This window comes from Rattus rattus, chromosome 13 (genome assembly GCF_011064425.1).
Source record: "Rattus rattus isolate New Zealand chromosome 13, Rrattus_CSIRO_v1, whole genome shotgun sequence".
In the NCBI taxonomy this organism is placed as follows: domain Eukaryota; kingdom Metazoa; phylum Chordata; class Mammalia; order Rodentia; family Muridae; genus Rattus; species Rattus rattus.
The window spans coordinates 58,744,217-58,770,797 of NC_046166.1; the positions used below are offsets into that span (position 1 = coordinate 58,744,217).

Sequence of the window (26,581 nt, forward strand, 5' to 3'; positions counted from 1 at the left end):
AACATAGGGCTGAAATAATGTGAACTGTGGAAGCCCACGTCTATCTGACCTACAGAGGAAAGCCGTGTAAGCATTTGGGATAGAAGCTGTTCATATGTTATTTTGGCAAAGAATCTGGCTGTTGTCTGCCCATGTTCTGAGAATCTTCATGCAGCTAAATTACAAAGTAATGGACAGATGTCTTTGGTGAAAGAGAAAGAAACATTGGACTGCATAACATTGAGTTTGTGGTATGGTTATTACTGATAACTCTTATGAAGAGCTACGATGAAACAAAGGAAGTAGGTTAGAAAAATACAACATATACAATCTGGGGAGAAAAAGAGCTCTAGGAAACTTAAAGGCACAGACCAGGTATGTGCCAGTATAGAGGCTGTGGTTTTGAAGGAAATTGGTGGCATTAAGGAGAAGCATCCTGATCTTCACTACAACATTGGAAAGCATGCCCTTTAGAAAAAGCTCATCTCCAGTTTGTGAAAGGAGAAAGCCTAAAGTGTTGTTTGCTTCTAACAACTGGTAATATGGTCAAAAGGGAAGATGAGGAATCCTACCTGATAGATAAACTTGGGAGTGTTATACACATGTACATGGCTAAGGAGGCATGAAATATAAGAGTGAGGGCATCATGAGTTCTTTCCCCTTGGTTTCAGAGAGTTGATGCAGCCAAGCACTGTGTGGTAGTGCTGGAGACACTATAAAAAAGCCTTGAGGTGCCACCATGAGAAGCTATGAAAAAGAAGTTTGGGGTACACAGAGATCACAGGACAGTGGTAATACTAGAGCCCTGAGTCATGTACCAAGGAGACCTGAATACAGGACATAGATCTAGAGCAAGAGAAAGATGCATGTCACAGACAGTAAGGATAGAAAGACTGAGCCATCTACGGCTCTTGAAACTAAAGTCTCAGTAAGAGACACCAAAGCGACAGGATTTATCATTTGCCTTGCTGGGGTTTAGACTTCCTTTGGCTAATTATCTCTTCACTATACCCATGTGCTTTCCTTTTAGGAATAAAATGACTATTATGTGTCATTGTATGCTAGAAATATGCAAATACATTTTTATTTAATGGTGCTCTCTGCTAATAGATTGCCTTAAGTTTCATAAAAGACTGGAGGTCTGAACAGTATTGAGTCTGTTAAAGACTGGGATTCTTAAAGTTGAACTAAGTGCAGTTTGCACTATGATATGATATGGCCATGAGCCTACGGAGGCCAGGGATCTTTCATTTGCAACTCCAGTTTCCTAATCTGACTCTGACCTTCATTAGATCAGTAAATTAATTGTTACAAATTGATAAGATGATAATAGAAGTTGAATATTCATCAGGTATATCCCAGAGTTAAAGCCAGTGCTAGCATCAAACATCTTCATGAAGGACAAAAGCAAACTCATACCTCAGGCCATGGAAAAACTGACCCGAATCCCTCTCTTGCTAATATCAGGTACCAAGAAATGTTAGTCTCTTTGAGACTCAGAAGAGAGACCAAATACAACAAAGTTGAACAAAGCAACAGGGTAGGGTGATAGCTTAGACTTGTTAAAGGAAACTGAAAATAAGAGGCTACATTACTTAGCCAATGGTTCTTGTTCATCTTATCTCATTGCCACAATCTTCTCCCTTATCACATGAGGTAATATTCTGGGTTTCTCCTCCTAATGACATAAGGGCATGATGAGGAATATACTTTAGTTAATGCTGTCAACATCAAAGTAGAAAAAATATAAATGAATGTGGATAACCAGCTCAGGCATGTGCTCTCCATAAAAAAAATGAAGGGGGAGAATAAGAAGAGAGGAGAACAGATGGGAGAAAAAATGAAGAGAGACGTAGTGTGTGTAGAATTACTTTGATGAGTTTTGTGGTTTTCAAAGACAAAAGTTAAATTACCCCATAGACCTTTTTGAGGAACATGGAGGCAAAAAGAAAAATGTCAAGTGTGTGGAATTGAATTCATAAAGTGGTAGACATGTTTTAGCTAACCATATATTAACTGTGGGGAAATCAACATTTTAAACCCCATGTAAAAGAAGAACTAAAATTATCTGTTTTAACCCTTATATGATGAAAAGTGCCTCTCAGAATTCAGGAAAATATTTAACAGGTTAATTTAAGATACGTAGTCAGCATCTATTAGGCAGTCTTCTTCATCTGAGGCAAAGCTTTGAATGATAAATCAAATGCATTGGTGCACATGCATGTATATTTCTTAAAAGTAAAATATCTAATATGTTAAATAGGCATCCTACCTTGAAATATAGAGACTCAGAAGGAAGTCCTGCGAGAGAAAGGACAATAGTTAAGGACTCTCACAGAAGAGGGACCGGAAAAGAACCTATCAGGAAAGAGAAACAGCAAAGGTAAAATCCCAGCGAGGAGCCTGCGGCAGATATACCTAAAACATAGCAATGAGGGCCTCATGTTTGAAGTAGAGAAAAGGCGAGGGAGTATTTTAGGAGCATATGGGTCTTGATCTAGTGCAGTGCTTCATGTGCAGTTCTGATTCACAAACACAAAAGGAGAGGACTTGTATGATAGCAAGTATGTATTGATTCATCTTTCTCCTCTGAATCTCAAGGAAGCTGCAAGTTTTCCAAGGGTTGTCATTTGACCCTGGGATGGAAACCACAACTTCCACCCTGCCTTTTGAAAGAAAATGAACCATGTACAGTCTGTTCGTTTCCTATGTGTGTGAATCTACTCAGGTAGGAAGAAGGTATACTTATGATTGTAATCAGGAGCCTGCAGAATGATGGTACCAACAACATGTAGGAGGCTAGCTATAAGATTTACCCTCCAGGATGAGGCAAACAGCCAAGGGGATAGGCTTTGCCCTCATGTTCAGTTACACTATAGAATTCCTCTAAGCAGCATCTGACTTTGCTGCTCGAGTCTGTGTTATGGAAAGGGCAAGGCATTTCTTGGTACTTAAGGCTTAGTATTTCAAATTGCGTTAAGTATAGTTTCTTACACCCTGCAAGGAAGGAATTTCTAAAGTGCCTATCAAAAAATACATATTCATTTAGTTACCGGAAATGTAAAAGCAATCCCTTCGTCTACCTGTGGGGAACATCGCTTTTGCAGGAGCAATTTGTTCATAAAAGAGCAATATTTGTGCCAAGAATTCAAGCGAAACAAATGCCCTTCTTGATGGGAAGTGTCCACACTAATTTGAAACCATAAAGTAAGAATTTTAAATTCATCTTCCTGTGACTTGGCATTTGCAACTTCTACATAATTTGACTCATGTCGAGCTCCATGAAAGAACTTGGTGCAGAGCACTACATGGGAAAATATCAGGCTGATGCTTTGAAATTTTCTCCGTCCCTTTCAAAGGGGCACATTTCTGCAGTGTGCTGCTATGCGTCCTATCATCGTTCTTTCTTTGAAATGTCACCCATGTTCTGTCAACGGCTCCTGTCACTGCGTCTGATGGGCTTTGCAAATGTCTGACGGGAGACTTTTAAAAAGAAAAGAAAAAAAATGATACGGGGAGATAGATGCCTTTTGTCTCTAAGTGGAGGAGATGGCGATTTTTGGACAGTGCAGATCAGTGGAACAAATGCTAGGTGAGTTCACCAGCTCCCTGAAAGGCAGGAAGAAAATGCCAGGAGATTGAGCAGTTTCTCTGTCTCGCTACCCTCCTGCTCTCCTCTTTACACAGTCTCCATCAAGTAGTTCCTGATCAGCCCTTTAGATCAGCCTATGGCTGACAGACTGATGCCCCCTCAACTACCTATGTGTCTAACGACTCTAACTTCCCTCTCCGTTACTCAAAGGCAAACCGGAAAAGCAATGCCATGAAGCGAGCTGATTCTGAGCACAAAAAGAAATTGATTTGAATAGAGAAAATGTTCAGCTGGTTATTTTTTTTTTTTATGATTTTCAATGGTACACACTTAGTATTAGGGGGGTAAATGTGTGTCAAAGTGGACTCCATCAAAATCCCTGTGCCCTACCTGCTTTTCTTCCCATTACCTCCTGCTCACTGGGAATGGTATGGGGAGCCTTCAAGAAGTCCTGGGAATAGGCTCGGTGCTGCAGCTGAGCTACAGTGCTGACCTAACTGTACCCAGGTTCTTCTGCCACCATCTCAGCAACCTGTCTAGCAGTTGTACTTCACACCGAGCAGAAGAGTAGGATTTAATTCACATTGGCTCATGTTGCTCTTGACATTAATAAGAAAACAATGCTACGAGGACTAATGTAAATACCCTTCACTTGCCCAAGGTAAGTCAAATTCTAAGGTGACTCCTGGTATGAATGTCCTGTCTTTAGTATGTAGCCCTTGTTGGAGATTCTCCCCTTGATTTAGGGAGTATGTTGTACCTATGATTTTGTCAACCTTACCCATAAAAGGAAATTCCACAGATGCCATTGAGTTTACTAAGCCACTGATTATAAACTAACGAGAAAGGACATATCCCCAAAGACCTGGTCTAATATCAAGAGGCCTTTAAGTTAACATAGATTATTTACATTTGTCTAGAGGCCCAAGAGACATAGACTAGACATTTACACTAGAAGGTATCCCCTGTTGACCTTGAAAGAGGATGAAGATGTGTCATAATCCTGTAGTCCTCCACAAGTAGATGATAATCATCTCTGCATAATGCTAGCAAAATCTTGAAATGTCATTCTTATAACCAAATGAAACTGAATTTTCCTACTAGCCTTATGAGGCAGTAATGCCTAATGAATGGGCTAGTTAAATGACTTATCAGGTAAAGGCACTCGCCACCAAACATTACAACCTAAGTTTGATCTAAACCCAACATAAATTCAGTCTCTTGGATCCACTGGGTAGGAAAAAAAAATGTCTTATACAAATCATTGTGTGACTGCCACACACTCACCATGACACACGTGTGCTCCCCTAGCATAAATAAATAAATGTAGTGTTTTCAAATCTATAATATAATCTTAAGCCCAAGGTGAAGTTACAGTTATAGCCAACAACTTGATTTTAGCTACTGTCTTAGTTTGGTTTCTGTTGCCGCGATAAAACACTGACCAAAAACAAGTTAGAGGAAAGAAGTGTTTATTTCATCTTATAACTCCCAGGCTACAGTCTACCACTTAGGGTAGTTAGGGGAGGAATTGAAGCAGAGGCCATAAAGGAATTCTACTTAGTGGCTTGTCAGTCTGTTTTCTTATACCATCCAGGACTAAATAGAAACCACCCACAATAATATGGGATATTTTACATAAATTATTATTATTATTTCCCACAGCCTTGCTTATAAGCCAGTCTGATGAAAACATTTTTCTCAGTTGGGGCTCTCCTTCTTCTGAACTTGTACCAAGTTGAAAAAAGCCTAACCAGAATACCTAAACAAGACACTAAGAGGAAAACTGAGCTAAGCCAAGTCAAAATTTCTGACCTCCAGATATTGTCACATAATAAATATTATATTAAGTCCCTAAATTTGTAATGAATTTTCACAACAACAACAAAATGCATTTCTCTTTTTACTAGATTGATGGCCACTCTAAGGAGAATTTTGCAGGCTGTGTAAGTTTTGCACTGTTACAGGAAACTAGTAAACTAAACATTTTGTGAAGAGCAAGGTGACTCTCCTAAGAGAGTGCCCCATGCCATGGGTGCTTTCATGTGTAACATCTTAACAAAAATATGAATGGAACTCAAAAAGCACAAGGAACCGCTGAGAATGAAAAGATGTGAAGAAACAAGCAACCATAGGCTTCCTTTTCCAACAAATTTTATGAATGCGTGGACTAGGAGTAATAAGGATAATAATTGTGCCCTAGAAGGGTGCATGTTACAAGAACTAGCCTGACCAAACTAACAGGTATCATGGCCACTAATTGATCAGTACAGATAAAATGTGTTCATTAGACAGTCTTGATGTGATTCAGGGCAATCTTATAGTAAAGAAACTTTAGGGTATAAGTAGATGTGAATGATGCTATTTAATTGCTAATTTAGTCATGGATGTGAACTTGGACATGGATACATCCCTATGGCTTGACATTCAGAGATGTAGGTAACACTGGGTAGCATAGGCCAATGCCATAGGCCAGTTCCAGTGCTCTGGTTCTGTCTTGAAGGTAGCTGAGGGGGAAGAGTGTCAGTGGGGGCAAGACTTGGTCTATGTGGTGTGGCAGGAAGTATTTGATAATAAAGTGAAGGTTCGGCCAGACACAATCATACAGGTGTGGCGGGAAGAGATGCCGGTCCAGTACATGAAGGAGATAGAAGCCATCACCCAGGCTGGCTTCCGGGCCCTGCTGTCTGCTCCCTGGTACCTGAACCGGGTGAAGTATGGCCCTGACTGGAAGGAAATGTACAAAGTGGAGCCCCTGGCATTTCGTGGTACACCTGCACAAAAGGCTCTGGTCATCGGAGGGGAAGCTTGTATGTGGGGAGAGTATGTGGACAGCACAAACCTTGTCCCCAGGCTCTGGCCCAGAGCAGGTGCCATTGCCGAAAGACTGTGGAGCAGTAACCTGACGACTAATATGGACTTTGCCTTTAAACGTCTGTCCCATTTCCGCTGTGAGCTGCTGAGGAGAGGAATCCAGGCCCAGCCCATCAGTGTGGGCTACTGTGAGCAGGAGTTTGAGCATACTTGAGCCAGCAGTACTGAGCACCCAGGAGGGTGCTGGCCTTAAGAGAGCAGTTCCCGGGTTAGGCTTCCATTGCCTCCCTGCGGGGGGAGAAAGCCCCTTGCCCATGTGCTCCTGTGACTAGAAAGGAGGAGGCTGGTGCTGGCACTGGTGTTCAATAAAGATCTATGTGGCATTTTCTCTAAAAAAAAAAAAAAAAAGATTAAGGTTGCTTTCTATAATGATGGATATCTGTCTTGATCTTAAGTTACTCTGAGGCCAGATGCTGTAGGCCTCTAGACCTATTGAAACTTGTTGCTAACAGTAGGGAGATTAGGTAAACGATTTATGGCTAGTGCTCTCTTCTCTGGCCAGGCAGCCAGGAGTCCCTTACTGGTTTTGCTGGTTTCTCTTTGTGAACCAGAGAAGAAGGAAAGGAAAAGAATTAAAATTCTTTACACAGGCAAATATGCACAGAAACATATACATTCATCCACACATTTATGTTTTCATTCATATTCACACACATTTACATTTTCACTCACATTCTCATTTATACATTAACACTCTGATTGGACCCAACCGCATATCTCATATATTCCTCAAGTATTCATGCATGCTTACATATACACATATATTTACACGTGTACATATAGACAAACAGACATATAGATTTGGACAGATGAATGGATGGATGCATGGATGGATGGGTGGATGGATGGATGGGTGGGGCAGAGCCTCCCAAGCCAAACCGTCCAAATACTATATTACTATTCTCTGGCTTTCTTATACCTTACAAGTTCTTTAGAAATTTACTTCATAGATAAAATGTTATATAAAATGGAGTAACAGAAGGATATAAATAACAAGTTCATGGCAGTGTTTCCTACTACAAGCTCATTATGAGTTCAAACCAACAGTTTTCACATGGCCTTACCAGGGGTATACCTGTGGCTTTATCCTTAGACTTAAATGTTTTTCCTTGAAGAAAAATTTGTCCCCAGTCTTTTATTCTTTTTAGTGTGATTATGAAAGCTCATTGTATTCCTTAATATGCAACCTTTACTTACTATATAAAAAGTAGGCACATTCTATTCTTAATTCTAACTTTATTACTTCTTTCTAGCAAAGCAACTAAGACTGTCTCTTAAAACTCTTCATAAAACTATTTCAATCAAATAATCATTAATTCATCTAAACAGCATTGATTCATGAAAGTTCATCTTTATTTTGATCTGCAGGAAATTTGCTCAACTGGGTGGGCTAATACCCAGGGGTTATCATTTAATTTAATAATGACAGGGAAGGCATAAAAGGAGTAAGAAGCAATCCTGAAATGAAGTTTCTTTGATACCTTGCCTCATAGAGCTCACCCATCACAGACCTTGCAAAAGTGGCAAGACACTCACAGGAAGGCCACCTACTACCCTTAGCCTATCCTAGATGGCTTCTAACAAGCAAGCCCACATAGTCCTTGCTGGGCTTAAACTCACCTTCCCTCCATTTCTGCTTTCTAAATTCAGAGATCATAGGTGTATGATTAAATTTTCACTGTGTGTGTGTGTGTGTGTGTGTGTGTGTGTGTGTGTGTGTGTGTCTTTTGAGGCATGGTTTCTCTATGTTACAGCCCTGGCTGTCCTATACTAGGTTTGTAGACGACAGAATGGCCTCAAACACACAACGATCCACTTGCCTCTGCTTCCTGTTTGTGGCAATGAAAGGATTGCACCACCATGCCTGGCTTAGAGTTTCATTTCTAAAATGAGTTTGTTTCTATTTTTAATAAAGTCTAAGATATTCTAAACTGAGCACAAAAAAATATAATCTCTTCTGACACTGTTCATGTCCAATACATTCTTAAATCACTTTACCACTTTTTCTTATTGTTGTTACTGTTATTATTGTTTCATTTTTCTTAATTATGTCCTTTAAATGAAATTAACAAACACTTTAATATTATTTCCTGGAATATAGGAGATGGTAGTTCTTTAATGAGTGTCAGAAATTTGTTATCTGTTCATTAATTTAACCAACAGTATTATACTTTTGAAATGAATTTGACATTGTGCTTATGAATTAAAGAATCTTATTACTAAGAAAATCTTATCTTCTGCTTGTTGGACAAAAGAATAGAGGAGCAAAATCCTTCTAGTCAAAAATAGTGCTGGAGAATTGGCTCAGCAATTAAGAGAATGAGCAGGTGTTGTTATTGCAGAGGACCTGGGTTCAATTCCCAGTACCCACATGGAGGTTCACAACCATCTGTTAACTCTAGTCTCATTGTATCCTTTTCTGACCTCTTCTTATACCACCATGCGCATGGTTTACACATACACATACTCAAAGGCCAAAAACCAATTGATGCACAAAATAATAAATAAATATATCTTTAAAATATTAAAATGGAAGGAAGGAAAGAAGGAAAAAAGGAAGAAAGAATGAAGAAAACAAATGACCTGAGAGGACACACTGGAGGAGAGGAAGGAAGAGTGTTTGCAAAGTTCAAATCATAAGAATGAACTGCAAGTCTAAAAGCACAAGGTAGGACAAAAATATGTTATTAAATGTGGGGGTCTTCATCTCTCCACAGGAGCAAGATTATTTAAATTCAAGACTCAGGGTATGATTTTTCCACTGATCAGGAGTAATACCTGGCCTCAAGTTTTTCCCAGCAAACTTTGGAGAAAAGAAACAAAAGTCCTCCCAGGAGTGATATGTAAATGTGTCATTTCAAATTAAGTACAAATAAAACTGTCATCATTGTGGAGGAACAGAACTTGGACCAACATCTATTAGGTGAGTATTTTTTCTGATACACATGGCAGAGAAGGAATCATTTCTTGAGCAATTTCCATGGTGAACATTAAATACAAAAATGAGAGAAAGTTCTGTGTGTAGCTGAGACAGAACAAAACAAATTGGTCCATTCACACCTTTGGGCATTCTGCCCAAAAGGAGATTGTTTCTAGAAAATGGCATCAGCCCTGACATACACAGTATCAGGGTTTGCTTGTCTCCTTACGTATGAATCCAAGAGTAATCAATCCCCTAAATTAATCTGGAAAGCTAAATCAACTATTACAAGGGACCTTTCGATTAGGAATGAAGTCAGGAATGAGTGCAACACAAAGATACCAACACAGTTTAAGACAATTAAATACAAACAAGCACTATTTCAACAAGTGTAATTAATCCCAAGTAGATTGCTTTGGGATTATTTGTCTTAAGTGTGGTATACTTGAACATTTGGTGATTTTCTGCCATTTTAGTTCCCAGGAAACAATTTCTATTGATATAGGTTATGCAGGTTTTCACCGGTGTTTTGAACATGTTCTTTCTACTATGGTTTGTGTAAGACAACAGTTTAGATGGAATCCTGAAAGAATAAGTATCAAGGTGGAAAGGACCTGACTGATTAAGAAACCCTGCAGAATGAACCTAGTAGATATCTACAGAAAGAATATTTCACTCAAGCACAAAAAAATATGCCTTCTTGCACCCCATGGAATCTTCTCTAAAGTTGACCATATACTCAGTCACAAAGCTAGCCCTCACAGATAAAAAATAAAGATTGAAATAATCCCCTGCATCTGATCAGGTCACCATGGATTAAAGTTGGACTTCAGTAACAACAAAATAACAGAAAGCCTTTGTTGTGGTAAAAATGAAAAGTGGCCAAACCAGTTCCAGGGAGTACCCTTGCAGCCTGTTTCTCTCTCTAGTTCCCGCTCCAACAGGCCATTGGAACTATGGTTAATTTATCTCAGCAGCTCCACACTATCCCCAAGTACTTTCTGACCCGCTGTTTGTGAGCCATTCCAATGCACCTCCCTGTCAAGCTGCCTACACACCCAACAGCTCTCTTGGCTGGTTTCCATCACACCAGGCATATTCATCCCAATTCCATGGCGGGCCCTGTGTGTCTTGCCACCACACACTCTCTTGAACTCAATTAAATTGTCACACAAAGGAATACATCATACAATATCCTCTGATCCAATTGAATAAAAATGTAATTTTCCCACCTAGATACCACAAAATCCTGTAAACGCCCATCCCTTAAGATTAGTCATAACAACCCATAATATGTATAGAGAGGAATCTTAACATGCCATGTTCTCTCACCTCCCTATCCCTTGCTCCAGCCTCCTCTACCCCTCTAAAACTTTTCTCCCACCGATCCTTCCTTCTCATCCAATGACAAGCCTCATTCTACCCTGTACCTGCCTTCACCTGCCTAATAACATCAACCTACAAGCCTACAAACTCATAGAAACAGAACAACTCTCTATTCAATGACTTGATCAAAGAAGAAATAAAGAAAGATATCAAAGACTTTTTAGAACTCAATGAAAATAAAAGCACAACATACACAAACTTAACAATGAAAACAATGCTAAGAGGAAAGTTCATAACACTAAACACCGTCATAAAGAAATTGGAGAGATCTCTTATTAGCAACTTAACAGCACACCTGAAAGCTCTAGAATAAAAAAAAGCAAGCACAGGCAAGAGGAGTAGATGGTAAGAAATAATCAAACTCAGGGCTGAAATCAATCAATTAGAAACAAAGAGAATAATATAAAAGAAAATCAATAAAACCAAGAGGTGGTTCTTTGAGAAAATCAACAAGATAGAAAGACCCTTAGCCAAACTAACTAAAAGGAGAGGAGATGGTATCCAAATTAACAAAATCAGAAAGGAAAAGGGAGACATAGCAACAGAGTATGAGGAAATTCTATTATTAGGTCTTACTTTAAAAGCCTGTACTCCACAAAAGTGGAAAATCAAAACGAAATAGCATTATTTTCTACATAGCATTACTTACCATAGTTACTTAAGTAGTCCTATAACTCCTAAGGAAATAGAAGCAGTCATTAAAAGTCTCACAACAACAACAACAACAACAACAACAACAACAACACCCAGGGCAGATAGTTTTACAGCAGAACTCTACCAGATTTTCAAAGATGAGCTAATACCGATACTCAAAGTTTTCCACAAAACAGAAACAGAAGGAACATTGCCAAATTCCTTCTATGAGACCACATTCACCCTGATATCTAAATCACACAAAATCTCAAGAAAGAAAGAAAATTTCAGAGCAATCTCCCTTATGATAATTGATGCCAGAATACTTAATAGAATTCTTGCAAACCAAATCCAAGAATATATCAAAACCCACCATCCACCATGATCAAGTAGGCTTCATCCCCTGGATGCAGGGATGGTTCAATATATGAAAATTCATCAACTTAATCCACCATATAAATAGTTTGAATGACAAAAAACACATGATCATCTCATTAGATGCTGAAAAGCCTTTGGCAAAATACAACACCCCTTTAATGTTAAAAGTCTTGGAGAGATCAAGGATACATAGCACATACTTAACCACAATAAAGGCACTATACAGAGGCCAATGGCCAACATGAAATTAAATGAAGAGACACTTACGACAGTTCCACTAAAATCAGTGACCAGGCAAAGCTATCTACTCTCTCCCTATCTCTGCAATATAGTAATTGAAGCTCTAGCTACAGCAGTCAGACAGATAAAGGAGATCAAGGGGATACGAATTGGAAAGGAAGAAGTCAAAGTATCGCTATTTGCAGCTGATATGATAGCATACGTAAGTGATGCCAGAAACTCTACCAACAAACTCCGACAGCTAATTAAACACCTTCAGCAAATTGTCTGGATACAAGATTAACTAAAAAAAAAGATCTGTAGCCCTCCTTTATACAAATGATAAATAGGCTGAGAAAGAAATCAGGGAAACAAACTCCTTCACAATAGCCACGAATAATAAAAAATATCTTGGTGTAACTCTAAGATCTGTATGCCAAGAACTTCAACTCCCTGAAAAAAGAAGCTGAAGAAAGAATCAGGAGATGGAACAATCTCCCATGATCATGGATTGGAAGGATTAGCATAGAAAAATGGTCATCTTACCAAAATCAAAAAACAGATTCAAGGCAATTTCCATCAAAATTCCAACAGAATTCTTTACAGACCTTAAAAGAATAATTCTCAAGTTTATATGGAAAAACAAAACAAACAAACAAAACCTAGAATGGCTAAAACACTCCTGTATAATAAAACAACTTTTAGAGGCATCACCACCCCTGGTTTCAAGCTGGACTACAGACCAATAGTAATAAAATCTGCATGGCATTGGTGCAGCAACATACAGGTTGATCAATGGAATCAAATTGAAGACTCAAAAATAAACCCACGCATCAATGGAATCTTGATTTTTGACAAAGAAGCCAAAATCATGCAATGGAAAAAAAACAAAGCATCTTTAATAAATGGTGCTGGTCTATTTGGCTATCTGCATGTGGAAGAATGAAAATAGATCCATATTTATCACCTTGCGCAAAGCTCAAGTCCAAGTGGATCAAAGACCTATCATAAAACCAGATATACTAAATCTAATAGGAGAAAAAGTGGGAAATCGCCCTAAACTCATTGGTACAGGAGACAACTTCCTGAACAGAATACTAATGGATCACGCTCTAAAAGCAAGAATTGATAAATTGGACCTCATGAAATTAAAAAGCTTCTGTAAGGCAAAGGACACTGTCAATAGGACAAAATAACAGCTTACAGAATGGGAAAAGATCTTCACCAACCGTACATTTGACAGAGGGCTAATGTCCAAAATATATAAAGAACTCAAGAAGTTAGATACCAACAATTGAAATAACCCGATTAAAAGTGGGGTATACAGGCATCTGGGATGGCTGAGAATCACTTAAAGAAATGTTCAGCATCATCCTTAGGGATGTATTGGGGAAATGCAAATATACACAACCCTGAGATTCCATCTTAAACCCATCAGAATGGCTAAGATCAAAAGCTCAAGCAATAGTACATGCTGGCAAGGATGTGGAGAAAGGGAAACACACCTCTCCATTGCTGGTGGCAGTGCAAACTTGTGCAACACTGGAAATCAACCTGGTGCAATTTTAGAAAATTGGGAATTGTTCTACCTCAAGGTAGATCTTGGGCTCCCAAAAGAGAGTCCACCATACCATAAGGGCATGTGCTTCAGAATGTTCATGGAAGCATTATTCATAATAGTCAGAAATTGGAAACAGCCCAGAGTCACCTAACCGAAGAACAGATACAGAAATTGTGGTTTATTTAACCAATGGAATACTACTTAGTTATTAAAAACAAAGATATCATGAACTTTGCATGCAAATGGATAGAACTAGATAATATCCTGAGTGAGGTAACTGAGACACAAAAGGACACGTGTGGTGTGTGTAACTCCCAAGTGGATATTAGCCATAACGTACAGGATACCAGTGATCCTATCCACAAACCCAAAGAAGCTAACCGAAGGAAACCCAAGCAAAGATGCTTGAACCTCACTTAGAAGGGGGAGGAAAACAATCATGGGATGGAAGCAGATGAAGAGAGGGAACAGGGAGGGAGGGGGGATGGGAGGGGTCTGGAGAATGAAGGGAAATAGGCAGCTGTTGGGGTAGTAGGGTGTGGAGCATCTCTAGGATGTGCCAGAGACCTGGAATGGGGAGGCTCCCAGGAGTCTATGGTGCTGACCAGTTGAGACTTCCGGCAGTAGGGATATAGAGTCATTTCAGGTAGCCAGGCAAGACCCCCAGGGAACAAATAGGACACCAACCCTCCAACAAAACTTTGAACCAAAACTTGTCCTGTCTACAAGAAATATAGAGACAAAGATGGATGAGAGGCTGAGGGAAGAGATAATCAATAACTGGGCAATCTGAGACCCATCCTATGGGCAAGCACCAATTTCTGATGCTATTATTGATACTCTGTTATGCTTCCAGACAGGAGCTCAGCATAACTGTCTTCTTAGAGGTTCCACCCAGCAGCCGATGGAAACTGATGTAGAGATCAAACATTAGACAGAGTTTGGGGAGTCTTAAGGAAGAGCTGAGGGAAAGATTGAGGAACCCAGAGGGAATAGGAACTCCACAGGAAAGCCAACAGTATCAATTAACATGGACCATTTGGTTGAATCGTCAACCAAATAGGCTGAATTGTACTTGGACGTATAGCTTGGTCTTCATATGAGTTCCCCAATAACTAGGGCAGTGGCTGTCCCTAAATATGTTGACTGCATGTGGAACCAGTTCCCCTAACTGGGCTGCCTTGTCTGGCTTCAGTGGGACAGGATTGGCCTAGTCATTTCCTACAATGACTTGATGTACTAGGGCGTGGGTGATACCCAGAGGAGACCTCTCCTGTCTCCGAGGTGAAGGGGAACAGGATTGGAGAGTGACTATTTGAGGGGAAACTATTTGAGGGGGAATAAGGGCAATGATCTAGATGTAAATTCAATAAATTAATTAATCACCAAAGTTAAAAATAAATAAAATGAAACCCTACAGGAGTGGCAGCATCAATGCAATGCAAACTGCACACACTGAGCTGCACATAAGCAGCATAAACCACCACTCTTGTGGAATCGGTAAACAGCCTCCGCAACAGTTAACTCAAGACCTGTTTTCTTTCTAATTTTTGCCCTATATCCAGAAATAACCTTTATTGACTGTTGTTAGCTTTGCTCAGAGTGGAATGTCACCTCCCAGGAGGAACACTCCTGAGACTTCACCTGTGTCTTATTCATAAAGTTTTCTATTTACAGAAAGAAACTCAAACACCTAAACAAGGAGGCACGCTGCATATATAATGCGATGAGAAAGAAAGGAAGGTAACGACAGTTAACTGTGACAGAGATCTATTAGGGAAGCCAAGAATAAGTGACCACTGACTCCCTGGCTGACCTTAGTAAACACTTGGAGGCTCAATTATACCAGGAAGTTGACAGAAGTAAGGATCACCTGTCAAATGTGTAGACATAGGTCTAACCTGGGTTGAGACATCCTGGCTTAATTGGTCTGATACAAGCGAGAAGAATTTGTTTACAATTCTGGGTCTTACGGACAGATTTTTCTATCTCTAGTCTCATCAGAGCTAGTCTTTCAGTTCATACTGTGTTGCTATGACAGCCCTAGGAAGTCAAAGGGCATGGTGGCTACATCTCAAGAAGGCCTTCTCTGAGCCTGGGTATCATAGCATGGCGAAGGGTAAAGGGCAAGGGTGAGATAGGAAGAGAGAGGCAGAGCTTGAAGATGGCCTTGATATGTAACAGTCCTGCTCTCAGGATATCTGACGCAACAGTGATAATGGCCTCAGTCCATCCACATAGCAAAAAGCCACTCAGACCCACGCTTAGTTTCATTGTATTGGTAATCAAACTCCAAACACGTGAGTTTTGGAATTCAACATGCAAATCATAGCAGCCAGTTCTTAGTAAAATCATGATACAGGGAAGTGATTTTCTGTAAGGTGGCCACAAGGTGCAATCAAATATATATAGTGTATGTTTATATATAGCTGTAAATATATAGTTATATATTATATAGTTAGTTAGTTAGTTAGTTAGTTAGTTAGCTAACTAGTTTAAGCAGGACACTGAAATTTGAACAGATCAGCTCACGATCTTGCACCTCCAATGCCATAAATATATTCTCCTTCAATGTTTCTTCAGGTCTGAGCTTAGGAAGCTACTTGATTAATCAAATCTAATTGCCTTTAATTGGAACATGTAAAATCCAGTGATTTTATTAAGTCTTTCTAGAAATGTTTTATATGTGGTAATAAAACACTGGGTTCAAGGGAGAGAAATCTGGAGTAAGGGGACTTCGTTTTGTTATATATCTTTTATCTCCAGCATCGGGAACTGGGAGTTGTCTGAGGAAGTTAGAATTGTAGCATATATAGGCTGGAATATTGAACTCTAAAGCAGCAGAGAAATTTCCTACAAAGGATCAGATAGTGAATAGTTTAGGCTTGGCAGAGAGTATGGTCTTTGTTGAACTACTGAACTATTTACATAGAAAAGTAGCCATAAGTGAAAGCTGGTGAATGGGGGGAGGGGTTGTTCTAATAACCATTTGTGTAGAAATAGGCAGCAGGCCAGCTTGGGCCTTCTGATTGATCATCCGATGATTCCTGATTTATTTAAATGAAAAGTATGTACCAATTATTCACCTGTCCCAGGTACAAGATTTCGCTGTCAGATGCTTAAGAAAAATATAGTTTTACTTAAAATAATAACCTACTGTATGTGTACATGTGTGTGCTTGTATACATTCATATGTAATCATATATTATTCAGTGAACTTGGATACATGATCAGAAATAATTTTTGGGAGAATTTCTATGGCTATAAGATTATATTCCCTCCCATATATGGTCCATCATCCATGAAATTACTACACAATCATATACTATATACAGTATTCATTAATACATGTATACATATAATATATTATATATAAATAAATGTATAAAACATTGTTTACAATATTTCCTGTGTAGAATTGTGTTATATGGATTTAGCCAAACCATAACTGTATTTCCTAGAATGTTCTTCTTGTACACAAGTTTAGCATTAGCCACAAAAGACATTCTGTATGAGGTCTGGAAAGATGGGCACTTGCACTGGCTTACAATGGCTAACAAACTCTCTAGATTACTATGTTGCTAATGCTGTGGTTGCTCATGTTTACTGGTACTCAGTCTTGTCATAAGGAAGGAACAAGAACCCCAGACTCAGACTGAGTCCTCAAAGTAGACCTCATCCACCACGTTCTCTAAATCCTAGCCAGGCTCATGTGCAGCTCCTTTGTAGAAGACACAATCTTCTTCTGTAGGAGGCCAGTCACACTGTCTTGGCTAGAGTTTCTATTACCGTACAGAGACACCATGACAATAGCAAGATTATAAAGGAAAGCATTTCGCTGAGCCTAGACTTACTTCAGAAGTTTAGTTCTTTATCATCATAGCAGGAAGCATGGAAACACAAAGGAAGATATGGTGCTGGAGATGAAGCTGAGAGTTCAGTATTGAGATTAGCAGACAACAGGAAGCATCTGAGACCTCAAAGCCCAGGACCCGTGATGCACTTCTTTCTTTTTTTTTAAGTTTTTTTTTTTTTGAAAAATTCCTGACATTACAGAACTAAACTGAAATGTATTAATAATCCACTCTTACATTTCCATGACAAACAAAAATTCATGAGCCAAAAAAAGAATCAAAACAAAAAAGGGGGAGAAGCTTATAAAACCAAATATGGATATCTCAGCGTAACTGCTGAACAGAGAAAAGAATTAAAACACTTTAATTAAAAAGTCATGAGTGGATGATTAAGTGTGTAGAAACTGAAAATTTACAAACTATTTAAAACCTGGAATCGCTGACTGTTCAGAAACTACACCGATGGATCATGGGTGGAGGTGACCAGCAGAAAGGGATTATGGATGAATCTGCTCTGTTCTAGCTGCTCCCCATGCCACCTGTCTCCGGGGAAAGCCTGACATTGATTAGATACTGAGCCAGGCTAATGCTGGCAGCAGGTCCGGTGATGATAACCTGCCGATTAGTAGATCCTTCCACTGGGTTTGCAATTTTGATCTGCGCCCGAGACATCTGATGGATCTCACTGATTTTGGCGCCCTGACGCCCAATTATGCAGCCAATCAAATCATTTGGATGGCGAGTTCATGAGAAGTAGTTTGAGCAGTTGCATCCGAACCTGCTTCAATGCCCTGAATCCGGTGTTGCCACAGGTCATAGGAAAATGAAACTGTTGCATTGCCAACTGGTGCAGCTTGGTCAAATCTGGCTGTGGAATGGCATACTGTCCTTGAATGGTATAGGTCTCTAGAGATGGTCCCTCCAGGTCAGGGTTGAGGCACATGGACAGGGTGGTGTGGGGAAAGCTCGCACTGTTGCTGCCTATGCTGTACCTGTCCTGACCACCTGCAAAGATGACTGGAGAACTGGAGGGCTTGGGCCGGTATGGGATGGTCACGCCCTTGGGGGGTGAGGGGGCGGGGGGGGGGGGGCGGGGCTGAGTCTCCAACATAACCACGCAGATCTGTTTGACACACTCAATGATGGATTGTAGAATGCTAGCAATAGTGATTGCCCACTCACTTGAGTTGGGGAGCATATCCCCTGCCACCTGGACCTGAACCCCTGTACTCTCTCTTATTTCCTTGATCTTGCAACCACCTTTTCCAATGAGAGAGCCACACTGACTAGCAGGAACCACCAGCCGTAAGGTAACCGGGGGTCTACTGGCAGCTGTGCTATTGGTCATAGAGCAGCTTATGTCCTCTTCCAGTTTGTCAATGATCATAGCAAAGGCTTTGAAGATGGCATTAGTCGGTCCAGCCAAAGTGATAATTCTCTCAGGACAATTCCCTTCTGAGATGTTGGTATGTGCACCACTCTCCTCGCGCATCTTCTTAACAGAGTCTCCTTTCTTTCTGACGATACCGCCAACTTCCATAAGTAGCCTGATGGTGAGAGTGACATTTAATCCACCTTCAGTCACACCGGTGTCCATGTCTAGCAGTTACGGGGAACTGGACTTTGAGTGGTCAAGTCTTTGGTCACTGGAGGCACGAGTCCATTGAGGGGAAAAGGGGAAGGCTGGGAGGCTGGGGGCAGAACAATAGAGGAGGGCGGGAAGGCTAGCCCCCCCCCCCAGCGGGTGGAGGAGCAGGATGGAGGAGGAGGAAGTGGCGAAAGAGACCCCTGGGGGCGGGTGGAGGACTGTGGAGGGTGGGTGGGTGGGAGAGGGCTGGTCTCATGCACTTCTTCTAACAAAGCAACACAACTCCAACAAGGCCAAACCTCCCAATAGTACCACTCTCTATCAGCCTATGGGAGCCATTTTCATTCAAACCACCACACTACAGGTTTACAGGTGGTGAGTGAGAGATGCAGGCTTTGAACCCTTTTGCTGTTTCTCTCATTCTTGTTTTCTCCAACATTTACCTATCTTCTTACCCAGCCATCAATACTGGTCCAGACCCAGCACAGATGTAATGAATGTGTAATGGCTTATATGTCTGTTTATATAATTAATCACCCACTTTTCATAGCCAAGTCAATCCTGATTTTCTAATCAAACCTTAACTGGCATATCAAACATATGTAATTTTCCATTTAAAGAAGAGTCACAGTATTATTAATAAACCCAAAGTACTAGCTTTTTAAGTATCATAATTATGAGGAAATTTACCTTTCCTTTCTGACTGTCACACCATTTCTTTCAACTCTTAAGAATCTATAAATGCTAGATTCTATATGATGATGATATTTTGCTTCAAAAGAAGAGACCCAGCTTTGTTCCTTTTCTACAGGATCAATGGTGCACATTAGTGAGATAGGTAGCTAGGGGACCAACATAGCAATCTATTGCCCCCTAACTAAGCCAAACCATCTGGCCTTTAGAGAAATTGAACCCACATTACTGACCTCAATTAACACTGAATTTTAATCAGTTGAAGAAATAAAAGCTGTAATTAATGCAATTGCCTCTTCCAAGTTCCTACAAACTTAAATGTTATATCTATATTTATCTTCCAAATTTTCAAAACTCATTCTTTTATAAGGTGTGATGAAAGCTATGGATCATACTATCATGACTATAACCTGAATGATTGGCAGGGATTATATTCTTTTAACTTATCATGATTCTTTTCTCAAACCTATAATAGGTTAGAGAAGAAAATGACTTCCAGAGAAATAAGTGGCTGAGTTGTTTATTAAAAAATGTTCACGTCCATTGCCTTTCATCACAAGCTACTATGCTCTGTATTCCTCTTGAGCTCCTTTGAGAAGAGGCACATTCTTTTGGTCATACTTCTCATATGTGCAATGAATTAAATTCCATGACTTGTTAAAAATTATGTAAAAATTATATTCAGATTTTATAAATCTGAACTTTTACAAATCACATAATGTTTTATATTCTCAGTTTCCACTTTTGTGGCATTTAGAAGGCAGAGAGAGCTGTTTTCTTATAAATAGCAATCCTTTCCAACTTTCTAATTGCTTTGGTTGAACATAGTTGTTTGTCTTCTAGAATCAATGCATTGACTTCAAATGACTTTTAACAAATATCCCTCATATGCTTTTTGATGAATCCATTCATTTGTGTTTGTTTCTACTGGCTTGTAGACAGCTTCAAACAAAAACTAAATTCTAATGGCTACAAGTCACAGGAGAAAAGTTATAAACAGTCTTTCCAGTTTCTTTTCTGCCTTAGCTCATATGAGTTGTATGTCTCCATTGAAACCAGAGTGCTTCTAGTTGAAAAGCTTTATGACATCCACTGGTAGATGTAGATAAATGGAAGGCAAACTCCAGCATGTGTGAAATGGTGTGGTTTCTATGTCAACTGATAAGATTTTAAGATACATTTTTTATATTTTAATATTTTGGTGATAGCTTCCCCCAAAAATCAGACTGTAATCCCTAAAACATGTTAATATAAAAAGAGGGACTTTGAAGATGCTAGTATGTCGGCCAAGTCTATGTCTTAGACTCTAAATGCAATCGTGTCTCTTTCTGAGAGAGCTAATAAAGAGAAAGCATTATGATATTGTAGGGAGATACTGGAGAGATATAGTCAGAATCCAAGGACTCCTGACATCCGATTGCCAAGAAATCGCCAAATGGACTCTATGCCTCTTCTATGCCTTCAGGAGGGAATTAAGTCCTGCCAATATTCTTATTTGTACCCTATTCTAGTCACTGTAATGTTTAAACAATAAAAATCGTTTTCTAAGTCATCAAGTTGATAGCATTATATTTTTGAAGCTTCAGGAAATAAATGCACATCATTTTCTATATGATTGAACACCCAAGATGACAAATAGATCCTCTAATCCCAGAACATCAGAACCAACCAAAAGAGAGAAAAAAAAAAAAGGAAAAAAGGAGGAGACAGCTCTCATTAGGAAAGATGGAGCAGGAGATTTTTATGATATTTCTTGATCAGATACTCAAAGAATATAGTATCTCAAATCTTCATGACTCAAAATTCTTCAGTCAATAAAATACTTTGTAGGCAAACATTATTGTAGGATGCAATAACAATGATAGGTTTCTGGTGTAACAAAATAATAAATATGTTTCTGCTTTTCTCTTATCAGGGATAATTTCCAAGCAGTATTCTTGAACTTATAGTCCCCAGAATTTTTAAACAGAACTACAGATGTATGGGTATTAAGACCAACAAGTGTACAGTAAAAACATTATTTGATTGAAGATATATCCTATAGACTGAGAAAAATAATCATTGGCTCTACATCTGGCCAAGGGTTAGTAGATGAACTATACAAAGAATTTACAAGAAACCCCTAAGCACCAAGAAAACAATCCAATTCTAAAAATGGATCAAGGTAATAAACAGAGAGTTCTTAAAAGATGAATTACAAACATCTGGGGACCATTTTATTTTAATGGTCAACATCCTTAAGTATCATGGAAATGCAAATTGAAACTACCTGAAGATCTCATCCTACACCTAAGACCAGCAACACAAAGCAAAAGAATAAATGAGAGTCAATGCTGGCACGGGTATAGGGCAAGAAGATTAGATATTCACTGGTGGTGAGAGTAAAAACTGGATCAGCCACTCTAGATCTCTGGGTGGAGATTTCTCAAAGTAGGTCTAGCACATGATCCAGCTCTGTCATTCTTCATTGGTGCTTTATTCCCAGTAGCCAAGAAATGTAAACCTAGACATCCACAAAGCAAGGATTCCCTACAGGGATCACCTAAACAATCATAAAACATATATATTCACCTAAAGATTCACAATAGTAACAAAATTACAGTTATGAGGTAGCAATGAAAATAACTTTATGGTTAGGGGGTTTACGACCACATGAACAAAGGTCACGGCATTAGGAAGACTGAGAACTAACCACTGATATAGCATAAACTGATCATGAAAACTTTTTGTGCTCTAGATATATGAAATATATAACGATATAGAAGGGGTTACAGATAATGAAAATGTGATACATTACACAAGGAGACATTATTAAGCTTTAAAGAAAAATAAAATTATGAAATTCTCAGGTAAATGGATAGATCAGAAAATATTCATCCTGTGTGAGGAATTCAGACCCAGGAGAACCAAAGTCACATAAGTTTACATGCACACTTTAGGAAGGGGAGTCAAAAGCTTAGAAAGGTCTGCAGAACTCACTATTTTAACGTGCAACACAAGTAACAATCTTGTTTTGATTTAAAAATAATAAAAGCTCAGAGTAAGGGAGAGACTTTTCTCATCTGTCCCTGGGACACTGGAAGCAGTGAAGCACACAAAGAAGGGGAATTTAGAGTAGCAGCCAGCACATAAGTCAGACGGGGAGAAATAACTGGATTCTACAGCAGTGGAACAGCTGCTGCTTCCCATGTGCTAGAAGAAAACAAGAGTAAATATTTCCTGTAGAAAATCAAATCACTAAAGTCATCATTTGAAGCAAATGAAAATAGTTATTACCCAAGAACTGAGCTGGAACCTTTTATACCTGATATTGTTTTGTTTGGAAGGCACATAGCATTCAAAGATAAAAGTATGAAGGGCAAATCTAGACTGGGAAATATCCTGTGATATAACAAGAATACTGGGGCAAGAGAAATTGGTCAGTGGTTAATGACATTCCCTTGTCCTTCAGAAGACTCTCATTCAGTTCTTATCTTATAGCAGTTTCCCATAAGCTTGAAACCTCCCATCTTTGGATCTGTACAATAATTACTTTCGGGGAATTTTTTTTAAAAGAGAGACATAATTTTAAACAATTTAAATTGCTCACATGAAATTTATTCTTATTTAACATTTTTTCGTGTAATACATTTTCCTCTCCCCCACCTTGTCGCAGATCCTTCCCACTCCCCTATCCAACTTTAATGTTGTTTCTTGTAAAAACAAAATAAAACAAAATCATCCCCAAAAAAGCAAACTGAAATATGAAGTTAATTTTGTATTAGCTAACTACTGCTAGACATGTGGCCTGCCCTGTAGTGTGTTTGACACTGTGATGAAAAAGACTGTAACCGTGGAGATGAGTGAAGGGACTGTAGCTAGCATAGCAAACATCGCCCTGGCGGGCCTTACCCATATTCCCATTTTCTCTGCCTTGCTGAAAATCTGTTACATTGCATTGCTAAGGCTAGCTCCCAAGGTTCAATCCTTTGTTTGGCCACTTGCTTCTTTTGAGGCTTACTACCAAGATCCAGCTATCAAAGTATTGAACTCTAGCAATCAAAAGCCCCCATTGGCTCACCTAATTAATATACTCAGTCAAATTAAACACCTCATCCCAACATGCGTTTCCCCTTTTACCTTTATAAACTGTCATTTTCCTATGTTCTAGGTCTGTCTTCTCTCTATACAGAAGCAGTCCTTTGTCCCTCCAGGACAAATAACCATCTCCTCCTCCTTCTACCTTGTTCCTTTCTCTTTCTCCTTCATCTTCTATACCCTGTCTTTGTCTCTAATTCTTTGTCCCTCTGTGCCAAATAAATCTTTGTGCTGAGAACTTGGGGATAGAGTATCCTAAGATGATACTTATCCCTATAATTAGTATTAAAGTACTAGTACTTATTAGTATTAATATGCATTGATCTGGAAATATTCACAAGTTTGCTACTCCAAGGCAAAGTGTTATGGTGAAAGAGGTGAAGTTTACAAAGAAATAAAATAACAGGACTATCTAGAGGAGGTGAAACTCCAGCCTGTAGAAAACCATGCAAATGGAATTGAACAACTCAAATAGCTTCAGGAAGTCCCTGAAACTGACAAGACTAACCAGGCCTCTCTTTCCCCAAGAGTATGTAAACAGTAGAGTGCTGGAATCAGTTTCAGATAGACAAAGTCCCAAAGAGTAGTCTGAGATAACCCTAGCAGCTTGGAAGAAGAAACAGATCATCCAAGGAACCTAGAAGAAATGAAGAGCAATAGACTGCCTGGAAGAGGGTCAGACTCATAGAGCCTTCTGGAAAGACCACTCTCTAACCTATCAAGCTACCTGCAGCTTGTGCAGTGTGATCTATGTTCTCAGATCACCATGTTGGTGGTGCATCTGTCTTTGAGTCACTTCTGCTCTTCTATTCATATCCCTGTAATTAACTATAATAAAACTTATTCTGGGCTTTGGTAGTACCCATACTTTGGTCTCTTGTCAGTTTCCTATCTGGGATGAGTAGACATTTGTCTACTAGGACACATAGCACATAATGGTTCGCAGCATCCACATAGTGGCTCTCTACTTCCTATAATTCCAGTTGTAATAGATCTGGCACTCACTTCTACCTTCCACAGAGATCAGGCTTACACATAGTGTTCATATGTATATGTAGACAATATACTCATTCATATAAAACTTAGTTATATTTTAAATGAAAATAATAAACATTAAATATGATAAAACCATATAATGTAAGAAGCCTTCATAAGGGTTAGAAGCCAAGAAAAAAACAAAAGTCGGATAATTGCACTATATCTGACGTTAATCATTACAACCTTAGCCATTTAAATAAAATTGTCATAAGATAAACAGCTTTTAAAAAATACTCATTGCAACTCTTGGGAGGAATCAATTCAATAAGATAGAAAGACAAAAAAAGTGAGTCAGTTGAGCTAAAACACCAAGTGCAAGCAAAGAGAAGACGCCACAGATGTCTCTGTGGTGACTGGAGAGACGCCTGTGTGAATGAATCTATGTGTGCAGTGGATATGATTAAATAATGTGAGCAACTGAAATGAGCAAAATTGCAAAGGATTTCAGCAGAAAACTGGAACATGTATATGCATGTGAATAGTAACTGCCTCTCAATAAATAAATAAAGAAATGAAAAGAGACAGAGTCCCATTCATTATTGAGATTATATGCAAAGGGAGACTTGAAGTAGAGCATACTGTGTTAAAGAAAATACAAACCCAGCCTCATGTTGGCAAATGCTAATAAAGTTACTATTTTCAAGGCTAAATAAACAACACTGAGTATGAAAGCAAAAAGATTGTTATTTGCACAAGAAAATATAATCACACAAACATAAGCATGAACATACAAAATTAACCAATTCCAACTAATTAGCCAGAAAAAAAAAGTTTTAACTGACTACATTATACCCAGCCGAAGGAAAAAATAATAAGCAAGAGTTGGATAAGTATAATTATGTGAACACTTAGTGAGGAACTTTCCAAAGGCCCAGCTTAGTAAGGCAAGACATGAACATAGGAACTATTGTTAGAGGACTAGAAACAAGTGGTGGGCAAGACCACGGAGCAAACTGTCAGGAACATATAAAGCAGCCAGATCTAGATATGGAAGTATTGAAAGCTAGAGATTAGAAATCCAACATGCAAAACCCATGCCAAGAAGTGCTTGCTGACAGGATCCTGGTATAGCTGTCCCCTGAGAGGCTGTACCAGAGCCTGATCAACATAGATGTGAATGCACACAGGCAACCATCAGACTAAGCACAGGGACCCCAGTGGAGGACTTAGGGGAAGGACTGAAGGAGCTGGAGTGGTTAGGAACCCCACAGGAAGAACAATATCAACTAGCCAGATCCCCCAAAGCCCCGAGGGACTAAACCACCAACCAAAGAGTGTACATGGAATACCCATGGCTCCAGCTGCATATGTAGCAGAGGATTATCTTATTTAGCATCAATGGGAGGGGAGCTCCTTGGTCCTGTGGAGGCTCAGTGACTCAGTGTAAGGGAATGTTGAGACATAGAGGCAGGAGGGGGTGGGAGAGTGGGACAGCACCCTCATGGAAGCAGGGGGGATGGGTGAGAGAATGGGGGGTTAATGGGAAAGGGGATATCATTTGAAATCTAAATAAATAAAATTAATCATTAATTCTTTTAAAAAGAAACATAAAAGTGTATTTCAAGAGAGAAAGTTAACCACTATATAATCTAATGTATGAGACAATTGAATGAAACAGTATTGTCTATAAATAGACCCAAACAAAAGAATGTAAATGATATGATCACAAAACCAGATTCAAGTATGTTCTATTGTAGAACAAGCAAACCAGGGAACTCATGTTGGAAACTCAAAGACCCTTGCATCTATTGCAAAGTATTGATATGCTATATGTGAAATATAAAAGTTA

The 26,581-nt window shown here is 39.2% G+C and overlaps 1 protein-coding gene across 1 annotated transcript; it reads right to left on the reverse strand.

Annotated features, from left to right (window-relative positions):
* Window positions 1–17,915: 17,915 nt before the first annotated feature.
* LOC116914516 (poly(rC)-binding protein 2-like) lies at window positions 17,916–19,070 on the reverse strand. Its single transcript, XM_032918847.1, is given in 3 exon segments — window positions 17,916–18,133; window positions 18,136–18,189; window positions 18,192–19,070. Coding segments are annotated over 3 exon segments (1,074 nt in total). The 5' UTR covers window positions 18,994–19,070.
* Between the last annotated feature and the right edge of the window lie 7,511 nt (window positions 19,071–26,581).